Source organism: Panthera onca, chromosome X, assembly GCF_046562875.1.
Source record: "Panthera onca isolate mPanOnc1 chromosome X, mPanOnc1 haplotype 2, whole genome shotgun sequence".
NCBI classification, from domain to species: domain Eukaryota; kingdom Metazoa; phylum Chordata; class Mammalia; order Carnivora; family Felidae; genus Panthera; species Panthera onca.
Window position 1 is genome coordinate 39,802,597 of NC_138357.1, and position 14,790 is coordinate 39,817,386.

Sequence of the window (14,790 nt, forward strand, 5' to 3'; positions counted from 1 at the left end):
TTGGCTAATTCCAATTTGAAATCTTGAGTAGTTGCCTGGTGTTAATGCTGAGGATGTTGAGGACAACAGCTGCAGATTGGCAAGTACTTAGCTTCCTGTCACTATGAGTCATCTATAAAAGATAAAACACAATGACCAGCCTCCCAGAGTTCCACTTAATTCACAGGTTGGAAACTTGCAAACTTAAGAAACTCTGGTATTAGAGTGGGGAAAGAATAGTGTGTGTGTGTGTGTGTGTGTGTGTGTGTGTGTGTGTATGGATCCGGTCTGTCTCTTGCTGTCTCTCCCTCTTACTGTTTCATTTCACTCTCCAAATTTCAATGGCAGTCTGGATGCTCAAATCCCTTCTTCACACACTGCAGCCAGAGGGTTGTTTTCTCAACTGCAAATCTGATCATGTTACAGCTGTGCCAAAATTCACTGAATGGCTTCCCATTGCTCGTAGGATAAAGTTCAAATTCCTTTACATGGCTTATGAGCCCTGTGTGGTTTGGGCCTTGTGGACCTCTCGTGCTTAATCACTCCCTCTCCACCTCTGTGCTCTAGCAGTACTGAGCTCCTTCCAGTTGTTTACCCCAGGCTCTCTCTTACTTGCAGGTCTTCACACATGCTGTGCCCATTCCTTGGGACACTTTTCCTTCCCAGTCTGTTATACACTCCTCTGAGTCTGGCTAAATTCTACTCTTTCTTCAGGGCTTAACTTTAATACCACTGATTTAAGAGACTTTCCATAACCCCCTTTGCTCAGCTAAGCTCCTCTCTTTATGATCCTTAGGGCTTTGAACTTTGTTGTTTTTTTATATTAAACATTTAAAAATGTTTATTTATTTTTTGAGAGGGAGAGAGACAGAACACGAGCAGGGGAGGGGCAAAGAGAGAGGGAGACACTGAATCTGAAGCAGGCTCCAGGCTCTGAGCTGTCAGTACAGAGTCCATCGTGGGGCTCCAACTTGTGAACCGTGAGATGGTGACCTGAGCCGAAGTCGGATGCTTAACCCTGAGCCAAGCAGGTGCCCCTGAACTTTGTTGTAATACCATACTTTAAAAACAATTTTCTAATGTTTATTCATTTTTGAGAGACACAGCATGAGCAGGGAAGGGGCAGAGAGAGGGAGACACAGAATCTGAAACAGGCTCCAGGTTCTGAGCTGTCAGCACAGAGCCTGACACGGGGCTCGAACTCACAAACTGTGAGATCCTGACCTGAGCCAAAGTCGGACGCTCAACCGACTGAGCCACCCAGGTGCCCCAGTTATAATACCATACTTTGTTGATATGGCATTCTGTCTTCTCTCCCTTCCCAACCTATAAGCTCTGCAAAGGCAAGAAACAGGCTTGCCTCCCTCAGTGCCTTTCACAGCATCTGGCAAATCAAATGTTGGTTGAATCAGTGAATGGATGGAATAAAATGAAATAATGAACCTTACTGCTTCCCTCTTAGATGACAGGGCTAATAGAATCTTATAATTAGGAGGCCCTTGCAAATCATCTGGCTCAACTTCCATTTTACAGATGGGGAAGCTGAGGTTTGGTAAGGTGACCAAGCTAAGATTGTGAACCCCTGTCTCTTGACTTTCAACTCTATGTTCTTTTGTACTTCACCACACTGGCTCTCCACAGTTGATTTTTATCACCATAGCAAGGCTCAGAGTTAGTACTGGCATCAGCAGATACAAAACAAGCCAAAGTAATTTTTCTAGTTTTCCTGAGAGTTCAAGTCTAATGGCAGGTAGTGGCTGTTACTTGGCTCTGGAGTGGGGATGGGGAAATGGGGGTAGGTTGTAAGTGTATTCATTACTGTCCACTTTCAATTATGTAAGTATAGTGCAGATAAAGCCTCATTTTAGCCATTAACAACATACATGTAAGTGCTCTTTGAAAATACTATTTGGTAATGATTGTATTTAATCACCCCGCTTTTTACCAGAGAGTTTCGCCCTCTTTTCCCTTCTTGTGCTTTTAAATGTGCAGGAGAGAGGGTAACAGAAGAAGCAGCTGCGTTTTTCTTGCTCCAAGATACACCCCCCCCCGCCCCTCCAAACCATATCAGAAATGTATTCCTGACATCGCACAGTCAGAAATGTATTCTTTTCACCAAAGTAGCGTTCAATCTTTTGGTTATTTGCAAATACAAATCCTCCTAGACAAGAAGATATAATGGCAAAATCATTATAGTAAAAATATCAGAGAATGTCATGAGGGTGGGAGAATATAGGGGTGTGGGACAAAGGCTGGGGACACCTGGGAGACAAAGGGAGAAAGTGAGTACATGATTGGGGGTGAGGCTAGAATTCCCTTTCCACCATTTTGATCAGGATTGGCTCAAAATAGGAATTTCCAGGGTGAGTTTCTCTTTCCCGGGTTTCACTAACAAATCAAAATAACCTCTGACCTTTCCATCCTTCGGCCTGCTTCCCATGGGCTAGTCCCGTGGGCCCTCTTCCCAATACCCCAAAATTTATAGAGATGAAAAGTTAGCCAGCACTTTCCCCCTGCACTCACCCTCACCCTCAGCAGACACTGTTCTCCAGCCTTCCTTCCTGGACTCCAACCCCTTATTTACTCCAAACATCTCCCCTCCAAGGAGCACATGAATCCCATCCCCAGCCCTGTCACTACCTTCATTATAGCCTTCCTGTGTATCTGGTTCCCTGTCCTGTTGCTGCTTCCCCCATCCCCCATTCAGGCCCCCTTCCCCTCTCCTCTGGCTCTTACTGTAATAACTTCCTAGCTGGTCTCCCTGACTCCAGCTTCTCTCCTTCTTCAATCCAGTTTGTGCAGGTTGCCAGATTAATCTTCCAAACACAGCTTTCATCAAATCCCTCTCCAGCTCCCGCACCCCTACTGCCTTTTGTATTCACTCCAAATGCCTTCATTTGACTCTCAGGGCCTCTCACCTTCTGCCCTCATTCTTCCAGCCACTCTCCCTCCCCCACTTCATCAAGCCCATTTCTCATTTCTCATTATTCCTTAACAGAGCCCTTCTCTTCAGCCAAGCTAATCTGCTTACCACCACCCCCATCTGCAATTTGCTCCTTTCTACTCGTTCTTTTGCATGTACTGTTCTTTCTCCCTGCAAAGCCCTTACCCTCTCAGCTCTAGGAAACTGCATCCTTGACCTTTTGAACAAACTCCTTTAAGATTTAAGTTTTTCCGGGAAGCCTTCCTGGATTAATTTGATCAGCTGTTTTCTCTTTTTCTAGTTTGAACTTCATGGAATTGCCAATATTCAACCATTTTTGACCCACAGAAATGGCAATTTCATATGATTCAATGTAAAAGGCTGCCTCCAACTTTTGACTAGTCCATTTATATTATTAATGTGTATTTCTTTCTACATTACTTAAGTGGCCCTGCCGTGTATTGCAGTCAGGGGTTCACAGGTCTGTCTTGCCCACTGGTCTGTGAACTCTACGAGGGCAGAGGCAAGGTCAAATTCATCTCTGGCACCATCCCTGTACCTAGCATAGTGCCTCGTACATAGTAGACCCTCAATAAATATTTGTAGAACTGACTTGAAGGGACTGTTGGCACTTTTTGCTCTGTGAGGAATAGAGGGAGCCTGGAGATCCTCTAATCCTCTTAGAGAAGACCTGGAGAAGGCAACTTGTGAATCCCTGAGCTCCAACACAATCAAATTACCAGGCACATATAGATCTCAGCAAACAGCAAATCTATGGCAACCAGAGTGGTTGTGCACTTGCCTTTCCCTGGCAGCCTGCCAATTGCTACTTGCAGGTTCAAGAGAGCAAGAAAGGAAGTGCCAGATAGTTTTGCTACTTTGAGCTTCTCTGCCCTTCCCCACACCTCTGCTGTGCCTGCCTGCATGGTCCTGGAGTGGGGAGAGTAGTATGCTTTCCTCTGTGCATAATTTCTTAGATTCATAGATTTGGACCCTGGGGGGCACTAGCATGCCATTCTGTCTAATAAAAATATAAAGCAGTCAATGAAACAGCACCCTTGGAACCCTTGAGGGCATTGCAGATGCTGTCAGTTAATCCTTCCTGCATTTATTACACAATGCTTTCTTTTCAGAGTTGCTATGGACGGCCCCTGAACTGTTGAGAGCTCCAAACGGCAGCAGGTTAGGTTCTTTTGCAGGAGATGTCTATAGCTTTGCCATCATCATGCAAGAAGTGATGGTCCGGGGCACCCCATTCTGCATGGTGGATCTGCCTGCCAAAGGTAAGCAGGAGGTGAGAAAAGAGCACTGGGGGCCACCATGACCCAGATCATCAGCCTAACCCAGGCTGTTGTAATTTGCCACAAGAGTGAACACTGTCATCTGTCTGTGCTAACTGCCTGCTAGTCTGCAAATAACTCGAGTTGTGCACAGGTGGGACTTGGAGCCAAACAGATTTAGGCATTTGGAAGAAATTCCGTAACCCAAGAAGCTGGCTTTTCCCAAACTGTGATGCAAGCCAAGGACCTACAGGACCTATGTTGGTCCTTTTTTTTTTTTTTTTTTTTTTTAAGGAGCCTCGTCTACTTTGAGACACTCCATGCCAGGTATTTCAGTACCCCTCATGATGCTGGTGAATGGCAAGGTCCTTCCATATTTTCATACCATAGGCTTTCATCCTCATCTTTCATGAAAATGTTTGACTACCAGGCACAATACATCAATGAATGGTAAAATCAGTGGGCAAAAGTTTGAGGGGAAACAGGATATTTGCATATTCTAAGAGTGTAAACCCACTAGATACTTAGTAATTACAGGTGGAAAAATAATACGTTTACTAACAGAGGATCCTGCAGACACTACCTTAACCAAGTGATCGAGGCATGTTGACCTCATGTACCCCTTGAAGTGATACACCAAGAAGGGCACAATATCACCCTTGTGGAATTTTTGCAAAAAATGCATAACCTGAATCTAACGATGAGAAAACATCAGGCACACCCCTAAGTGAGAGACATTCTGCAAAATAACTGTCCAATACTCATCAAAAGTCATGAAACACAGTGACAGAATAAGGAACCATCATGGATTGAAGGAGACTGCGACACAATAATTAACTGTAGATTGGGATCTTGAATTGGATTCAAGATTGTGGGATAGAGGAGGGATATTAGGAATAAAATCGATGAAATTCAAATAAAGACTAGAACAGTAGTATTAGTATTGTACCAAATGTTCATTTCCTTTGTACTATGGTTATATAAGCTATTAACATTAGGGAAGCTGAGTGAAGGGTATACAGGGAATTATTACACTACTTTTACAACTTTCCTGGAAGTCTAAATTCATTTCAAGATAAAAAATAAAAAATGCAAACAAAACAAAGCAAAGAAACCCCAAATACTTAACTATCCTTTGCCCTACTCAGAGTCCCATATCATTCCTCTACTCAAAACTCTCTGAGTGTTTACCATCATTTGTCAAATGAAGCCCAGATTCCTCACATGACATACAAGGCTCTTCATAATCTGGCCCCTAGCCACGTATCTAAGCTTATCTTCTGTCACCCCCTGCACGCCAGCTAAACCACATGACTGGAAGCACCTTGGTCTCTTTGTGCCTTCAGGAGTGCTGTTCACAGTACCTGGAATGCCCTCACCTTCTCCCCACTTTGCATCATCCAATTTTTACCATCTGCCCTGGAAAACCTTTTATAACTTCTTTTGTGTGGGCCAGGTGCCCCCTCTGTGCATCCCTGTGTGTATGTCTGCTAGAAGGCTTATATTGTTGGTCATTATTTATTTCCTCAATTGGACTATTAGGTCCTGAGGGGTATGAATTATGCTGAGCCTCAGCAGAGAGGTAACCCATTCAACTCAGTGGTATTCTGGTAAAAGGATAATGACTCCCTTTACCAGAGAGCAGATGAGGGCAGTCAAACCCCAAGGGATTGGTTCACATGGAATCTATTACACTGAGGGCAGGGTGCTGCAGTAGAGAAACTATTCCTGGTATAGGCCAACCGGGGCTAAAGAAGCAGAAGTGTGATGTGACAAGGCGCTGAGAAGTCAGAGGCAACAGCTGAAATTCTTTCATAGAAACAAGGGGACACTTACTATGGTATGAAGCAACACTGTTGGAGTGTTGTAGCCAATGTAAGGGTGGGGAGGGCGCACTGGTGGGGCAAGCAAGGTTTGGTTCATGATAAGAATATTGGAGTTGGGGGTGTTGGGAGGTGTTTAAGGATAAGAAATGAGCTCAAGAGATAGGGCTTGGATTTTACCCTCTGTGTTATGAGAAGTCGTGAAAGGGTTTTAAGCAAGAAAGTGACATGGCCAGATTCGTGTTTTAAGAATGATTGGCAGAAGGCTAGGCTGGTCCAGTTTGAGTGTGGGTTGCTGAGGACATTGGAGGCTATTTTCTCCTACTTCCAGGGAGTTCTCTCAGTCTTCCTGATCTAGATCTTTGCTCACTAATGGTTTTTGGGTCTTGAACAGAGAGTTTTGGAACTCCTACTTGAAGTCTGAGGCATTTGGAAGTGAGACTGCCTGGGGTAAAATTCAAATTCTGTTACTTACTAGCCTTGTGACTTTGAGCAATTTACTTTCTTTCTGTCCCTCATTTTCTCCTTCTGTAAAATAAAAATAAGGGTTCCTACCTCATCTGTTTGTAGTGAGAATCTAATGAAAGAATGCATTCAGTGTGGTTAGCCCATAGTCTGATACATAGTAAATTTTCCACTGAAAGTGAAGTTTAAGGACAAGCAGTCAGGAAGATCCAGATGAGGTCTTAAACTATTGACTGGAGTTCTTAATCCTCTTTCCCTAGGGGCCAGGCAGGGCTCACAGCATGGATCTGGGCTGGGCCTGGGCCTTCAGGGAGGGCTAAGTGGGTCTACTGTGGGGACTGAAAAGGTTAGATGATTTGGGGGTCATTGAAGGGAGCCAGATCATTGGAGGTGTGTAGTGTTAGAATCAACGTCAGATAGGCCACATCTAAAACCTAGTAGGAGCAGGATAAAGCTGTGCCTAAATGATACTAATAGCCCAACTGATTATTTTCTTGTCCCCTCATCAATTGAATGACACATCCTTTGCTCAGATACAATTTATATTCAAGCCACCTAAGGAGAAAGCAAAGGAGATGGCTTTCTGTGATTTTTCCTGATTAACCCCTTTCTTGGCTAAAACTCAATGATCTTTGCCAAATCCTAGTGCTTTTTCTACAATTTATAAGACTTTTTCTTCTTGTTTCTGGACAGAAATCATAGACAGACTTAAGAAGCCTCCTCCTGTGTACAGACCAGTGGTTCCTCCTGAATATGCCCCTGCAGAATGTCTCCAGCTAATGAAGCAGTGCTGGGCTGAAGCTGCAGAACAGCGACCAACTTTTGATGAAATATTTAATCAGGTAAGTACTCTCTGAATCTTAGCATTGCCCAGAAGTCATCCCAAAGCCGGCCTACCAAAACTAAGTATTTGGGTTCTCATCATATTGTGAAAGGAATCTCTTGCAAAAGAGAACATCACTCCTCTTGGGGAAGTAGCATGGGGTGGCTAGTTGGAGGCTTTTGATCCTGGAGCATTCCTAGCACATCCTCCAAGAGAGCAATGGTTGGTTTTAATGTTCTTTGGTATATGAACCTCTGTTCCAGACCACCCACAATCTGACCTAACCAACCTTTCAGAAATAAAATTGAACCACTGGGCATTTGCAAGGCAATGGCATTGAGACTGTTAAAAGATGGGTATCATGGAACAGATGTATGTGGACCCTCATAGAGCCATGTTTGCTTTGGAGATCCCAGAGAACTCTGCTGAGTATACCATTTAAGTGATGCCAGGTGGTTTTGGAGGGTCAGGAAAGATAAATGGTGTTTGAAAGTGTGCTCATGATGGAAGAAAGTGCAAATGGGGAGCAGAAAAGGAGGAGACTTTTTAGGTTCCTAGGGAACTCCTTGAGGCAATAGAGTGCACAGAAAATGATAACTTCTCTCCTTAAGATATTGAATTTCTTGGGGCGCCTGGGTGGCGCAGTCGGTTAAGCGTCCGACTTCAGCCAGGTCACGATCTCGCGGTCCGTGAGTTCGAGCCCCGCGTCAGGCTCTGGGCTGATGGCTCGGAGCCTGGAGCCTGTTTCCGATTCTGTGTCTCCCTCTCTCTCTCTGCCCCTCCCCCGTTCATGCTCTGTCTCTCTCTGTCCCAAAAATAAATGAAAAACGTTGAAAACAAAAATTAAAAAAAAAAAAAAAAAAAGATATTGAATTTCTAAAGAGTTTGATTCTTTCCCTATAGTTGGGGATGAAAAAGGGGAAATGAGGTAAGGACAGAGAAAGCCCTGCTAAGGGAGCTAAAGTGCAGTTCCTATGTAGGAACATGCTGCTTAGGGCTTTGTTGAAACTACAGGATACCGAAACTGAGGGTGCTTTCTGTGAGTGCTGTGTCAGCTCTGGTGGAGAGGCTTTTGAGCCTGGCTGGAGTACAGCACTGAGATGCTTTGTGAGTGGCAGGTATCTGAGGCAGAAAAAAGAAACAGTTGGATGGAAAGCCTGAGGGGGCCCTGCATATGAAGTCATCCATGTCCCCAGCTAACAATGCCTCCATTAGCCTGGCTGGGTTTCTTGAGGACACTCAAACAGGTGTTTAATAGTATGGAAAAGGCAAAGGACCATGAAGGTCACATTTCTGAAAACTTACCATGAGGCAGGAGAAAAAGCATTTGCTCTTGTGTTGATGCTACAGATGTTATTTCAGAAGGCAGCAGAGAAGCTGGTGATAGACAGAAGGAGTGCACATCATACGGCCTTCAAACAAGACATTGGTAGGACTGCCTTTACTGAAATGCTTCGGTACTGAAAGACAAGGATAGCCTGCCAACTTCCTGCAGCTAATAAAACTTAAATGGGAAGAGAAAGAGAGGAAGGCTCCCTGGGTTAGGCAATAGGGGGAGCCTTAAACAATTGAACTGGCTACTGAGATTACCTGTAGGACTTTGGTAGACATGTAGATGTGGACCAGGCTCAGAAAGGGACTCCTAGTATCAGCCTTGGGGCACTGAGTGCTAAGGGGGAGCATTTGTGGCCCAGCTGCATAAAAAGGATTCATTGGGATAGGTTCCTAGATGTCTGCTCAGCAAAACTACCACCAGTCTTTTATTGTAAACACAGCCTTGTGCATGCTGACCACATCAGCAAGGGGGGGGTTACCCTCTTGTGATTCCAATGCTATGCCGCTCTCCCTGTCTCTGTAGATGGACAGAGTCTCAGGAGGGCACATGAAAAATCTGCGGCATGCACCCACCTCTAAAGGATCAGGGCATAGAATGGCTCAAGACCAGTTGAATTTCTACATGACCCTGACTGACATGAAGGGCAGGTGGTAGGGCACCTATTATTCCTGGACCCTATGGTAAGAAATAGGGGTAGATTTTACCATGTAGCTCTTGGGTCATATTTAAGAGGTCAAGGAACCTCCCTCTGTCCAAGAACTGATAACACAGTGGCATTAGAAGTCAGGATGATTTCATAGGCTGATTATCTAGAAGGGTAAAACAGTGCTTCCTTCCCTCTTTCCTCTTATCCCACTCACAAATGGCCAGGGCTCAAGACCAGATCCTATTGTCTTTGAAGTAGCTACTATTCATGTGACAGCATCTGGGAACTGAAGAATCCTTCCCAGAACACCTTTGCTCAGATTTCAAAGAACCAGAAGGGTGGGGGAAGAAGTGCTCAGGGGAAAAGAGTCTTGTGAATGGGCCAGGTAACATTGAAGTTGAGTGGTGACTTTTCCTACTTATACCTAGGTTTACTTCTCATGCCCTGGCATTTTGGAGGAAGGGATTTTTGATAAGGTGTCCTAGCCATCATCTCTGAGTTTGTGGGTTAAGAATTCCCTGGGTCCTTTTTCTGTTTTACCTCCAGTTTAAAACTTTCAATAAAGGGAAGAAGACCAATATCATTGATTCCATGCTTCGGATGTTGGAACAATATTCTAGCAACTTGGAAGATTTGATCCGGGAACGCACTGAAGAGCTGGAAATTGAAAAACAGAAAACGGAAAAGCTTCTAACACAGATGCTACCACCGTATGTGTGAACACCTGAGGAGTGAGAATCTTTGTAACAGTGTGTTTTATTAAAAATAGAAAAAAAATTACCCATCAACTAACTGCTCCTTCCCCCTGTCCCGTACCCTCTTTACTCCCAGTAGGTTTGAGTCACACCTTCAAATCAAAGATGAATTGGAAACCAAGGGAGAAGAGCACACTTCCTAATTTCCCACTACCTGTGGATCATGCTGGTCATTTAAGTTTTTGGTGCTTCAGTTTTTCTATGTGTCACTTCATGACTTTGCCTGGAAGTTGACCAATTAAAAGGAGGCAGTTCTTTGAGCTCCTAGAAGAAAGTAGCAGAGTTGTTTTTCTAGGTTTTTCCTTCCTTAGTTCAAAGCCTTATCTGTTGATACAGTTTCCAAAATTTCCAAGGCACCTTATCATGTCATAAAGTAATCTTCTAGGAGATAATAGGGGAAACTAGTCTCATGCAAAGCAGCTACCTAGGAACATTCCCTGAGTGAAGGGACAGCTGAGGAAGAAGGATAGCTTGCTGAAAAAACTCCACAAAAACACAAAGGCTGTCTGTTCAGTGCTGTATTCCAGCATCTGGCACAGTGCCTGGCACATCATAAACACTCAATATATATTTATAGAATAAATTAAAGAATTAATGTTTTCATCCAGATGACATCTACTTACTCATCATTTACTTGGCAGTGATTTTTGGAGAAACTGTGCTCTAGCAGATATGTGTGTGTGGCATGTAGGGAGGCCTATATTCTCTGAGGAATAGTTGTGTCTGCTTTTTAGGTCAGTTGCTGAATCCCTCAAAAAGGGCTGCACGGTTGAACCTGAGGGCTTTGACTTGGTCACCTTGTACTTCAGTGACATTGTGGGCTTCACCACCATTTCCGCCATGAGTGAGCCCATTGAGGTGGTGGATCTTCTCAATGACCTGTACACACTCTTTGATGCCATCATTGGCAGTCATGATGTCTACAAGGTAAGTTACTTAGCAGAGACATATATATTCTAGAGAGAAAATTTTTGTATGAGGCTTATTGGTATGCATTCCGAAACTAAAAGGATTTTACTGAATGTGGTTAGTTAGGAAGTAAAATTTAGATAGTATACCACTTCCATTGGTACGTTATTAGAAATGAAGGCCAGATAGAATGCATACAATTTCACACTTTACAAAGTAACAGTATGAACCCAGCAAGAGATTGCTAGTTAGATTTCCTTTGTTTTCTAGAACTGAGACTAATAAGAGCAAAAAAGGCTTATTGTGCTTCAGTGGCTAAGTAACCACACTGTAGGCACTATCATGCTAGGTACTGAAGGGGAAGGGGAAGAAGCATTGATGTTTTGCCCCTAGTTGATGACTGCTACAGCGTTCCTTTTGGTAAAGCTTGTGTAGATCTAATACATGCTGTTAAAATTTGGTTTCCTCCCTTAGGTACTGTTTTTATACAGGAGGGAACTCTGGCATTACATATGTCAAAGAACTATTACACCTGAGGCTCTTTGGGATTGCTACTGGGTAACCAAGAGCCTATTTAGTAGTCTGAGGTCTAGGGAAGTCATTAATTGTGAGGTTGCAAACCCCTGCCCCTACCTTCCCTCCACCCCTCCAGCTGTCAATTTCCACTCTTCCTATCAAGGTTGCAGAATATGAGCAGAGAACAGATGACTACATTCACTCATTTCAGGTGCCATGCTTCCTTACCCTTGATTTTATGTGTTGTCTTTATTGAGGCAGAAATTGACTAAAAATCTTACAGCTGTGCAAATGCCATTTCCATGTTGTCTGCAACATGGATACTTGTCTTATTGATGGAGAAATATGCCCAGGCATCCCAAACTTCAGACAGCTCCTCTGTCCCAGGAACCAAGGTTAGAGCTGTGGAATGAGTACCTCCGTTCATTGGATCCTTCACATTAGTCTGAAATGTTCCAACTCTCAAATCACACACAGGGCAGTGTGTTTATCTCAGATTAGGCAGGGAGGGCCCTTTCAGGTCAGGTAGAGAGCCTCAGGGGTAGGCCAAGCTACCTAAATAGGGCTCAGAAATAGACATCATACCTGTCAATCAGCAGGAGTACAAACTAATCAAGAAGCACACATGGAAACCACAGTGCAGGAAAAATCCATGGAATCAGACTACCTGTCTTAACTTGTTCAGCTCAAGCAGCTTGAAGAGAAAAACAAATCACCAAAAGCTAATTCAGTTGAAACTAAAATCAAAGATAATTCAGCATGGGCAGTAACATAGCCACTGGTTTAATCAATGCAGCTGATACTGTTCAGACAATTGTTGGAAGTCTTAGGGCTGAGGCCATAAGATCTTTTGGTACTTTATGGCTGCAGAAGGGAGTTAGTAGGCTGTTTCCAGGAAAAAGCAGGGCTATACAAATCCAAAAATGAAATCTAACTTTTCACTGCTGTTTATTAAAAGCAACAGTGTGAAGGAAATAAAAATTAAACCAGAAGTGACTCACCAAACCTGTTTGTGTTTTCATTTTCTTTACCTATAAAATTGGAATCACCTCCCCTGGCACTTGATAATCTGAAATGAAAGTAAGAAGGTTACTTCAGAATTATGAAGTTGGTGCTTTGTTTACAGTTTCAATTGTCCTGCCACCACCCAATCTCAACCAGACCTCCTTCTATACATCCTCTGCTTTTTTTGTGTCCTTATGCTGGCTTACACCACCCACAGTTCCCCACAGCAGTCTCACACCAAGACTAGGCAGTGCCCATGCTCCCTGCCTTCTAATATCTTCATCCATACTGGTGGGGACTCCTGGGTGACTGAATCATTTGGGGGAAGAGTCAACCACTATTCTTTGATAATGGCCAGCCAGTGAGTCTCTCCCTCCCATGTAACATTTGCATCATAACCATTGCCTTCCTCTGTGTAGGCAGGCATACATATTTGAGGGCAGGGATCCTCTTCTCAAATTGCACCAGGTAAGGGAGGCCCTGGATGGAAGCATGATGAGGTACAAAGTCCCATGGATTCAAAGCATTATTGTTATTGGCTATATAGAAAGGCATGATGAGGGGCCTATTGCTGATTACTAAACTTTCTCTGGAGCTGAGTCATAGCCACCATCCCATGGTTTGTGTCAAGACATATCAGTTTGGTGATGTTGATGATGATGATGATGATGATGGCTGCTGCTGCTGATAGCTTGCCCTTATCATCTACCAGACAGGTTTTAAGTGCTTTGGCATATATTAAGTTATTTAGTCCTTAGAAAACTCTATAAGGTAGGTACTGCCATTGTCCTATTTTACAAATAAGGATACTAAAGCACAGAGAAGTTAAGTGGCTTCCCAAAGCCATGCAGTCTGTAAATGGTGTATCTGGGATTCTAACCAAGGTGGTATGACATCAGAATTTCATGGTCTTAACTATTGCACTCTGTGAATGCAGTTGTCTAGAAGAACATGGATTTTAACTTGATCCAAACTTATCCTAGCAGAGCCTGACTGGCACATTTCATGGAAATCCTTTCAGCTTACTTATCTTTTGGATTTACTTGAAAAGCTTCAATTTACCAGTCACTAAGAGTGAGGACAGTTCTGTTGGGAAGATGAGGAATATAGATTGCCTTTCTTTACAAGTATCCAGCTCTAACTGCCCCCTGCAAAGCAGTTGAGGGCACATACTGCTCCTCCTTAGATAGGTAGCACCAGGAGAGGAGGAGGTAGCTGGTGGAAAAAGACCCAGTTCTCAGACCCAAGGCAAAGCAGAAGGGACAATCTCTTCTACCTCCTTCCTCTCACTTTCTCTATATTTGCCTAAAGGCTACCCCAGCTCATTTACCTGAAATCATCTAGAGAAATGCTTTGTTAGAAGAGTGGCATATGCACTTTTAGCTAGGGGGCTCTTCCATGGAAACCCATGGGAGGTCCCAGAAATCTTCCCTTCCCCTTTCTCCAGGAATTACTTGGAGACTGATAGTTCTCTAGGAATGGCAGGAATCTGCAAAGTAGCTGCACCTATTTTAGAATCTCTGGGTGTGGGACCTATACATCAGTACTTTTTTCCATAAAGCTCCTTAAATGATTCTAATGTGCAGCCAGACCTTGAACCACTGAGAGTCTTGCTCTGTCTTCCTCCCTTTACAAGAAGTAGGCCTCCATCATATTCCTTAAGCTCTGTGAAACATAGACATATGCACATGTGTGCACACACACATGCATACAACACACACGTTATTTGCCTGCTAATTCTATTTCCCATAATTCCCAGGTAGAGACCATTGGAGATGCTTACATGGTGGCCTCAGGCCTCCCAAAGAGGAATGGCAGTAGGCATGCAGCTGAGATTGCAAACATGTCCCTAGATATCCTGAGCTCCGTCGGTACTTTCAAGATGAGACACATGCCAGAGGTCCCAGTCCGGATTCGAATAGGCCTGCATTCAGGTAATGGCCAGCTAAAGTAAGAAAAGACATTCCCATGTGCTTCAAGAGAAGGGTAGAAAGGTGGGGGAGGGTATTGCTTCCTTGATTACTGGCAGCTGGTTTACCCAGGTATCTAGCACTGCATAGTTTCTTTATGCCTACCCAAGTTTTACTCTCTTGCCAGCATCTGCACTACCCCAGTGGGCAGCAGTCCTTGTCCTAGGTCCCAAACCCTTTCAGTCTACCTTTCTTGTTAGAGCCAACATTTCCTATGTGCCACAAGGGAAGATTAGAAAAAGGGTAGTACACCCCTGATTACTTTATGCCTAACACTGCCCTCAACTCACTTTTATGACATACTCCTCACTCTCTGAATGCCTTTTCTCCTTGTGATTTACTGGTTCTTTTAGGAATTCC

The 14,790-nt window shown here is 43.8% G+C and overlaps 1 protein-coding gene across 1 annotated transcript in view; it reads left to right on the plus strand.

Annotated features, from left to right (window-relative positions):
• The window catches only part of GUCY2F (guanylate cyclase 2F, retinal), a 108,516-nt gene that overhangs the window by 79,918 nt on the left and 13,808 nt on the right, over nt 1–14,790 (plus strand). Inside the window, exons 11-15 of the mRNA XM_081792449.1 lie at nt 4,036–4,185; nt 7,164–7,312; nt 9,822–9,985; nt 10,765–10,957; nt 14,220–14,394. Of these exons, the coding sequence (XP_081648575.1) occupies nt 4,036–4,185; nt 7,164–7,312; nt 9,822–9,985; nt 10,765–10,957; nt 14,220–14,394 (831 nt within the window). The remainder of the gene's footprint in view (nt 1–4,035; nt 4,186–7,163; nt 7,313–9,821; nt 9,986–10,764; nt 10,958–14,219; nt 14,395–14,790) is intronic.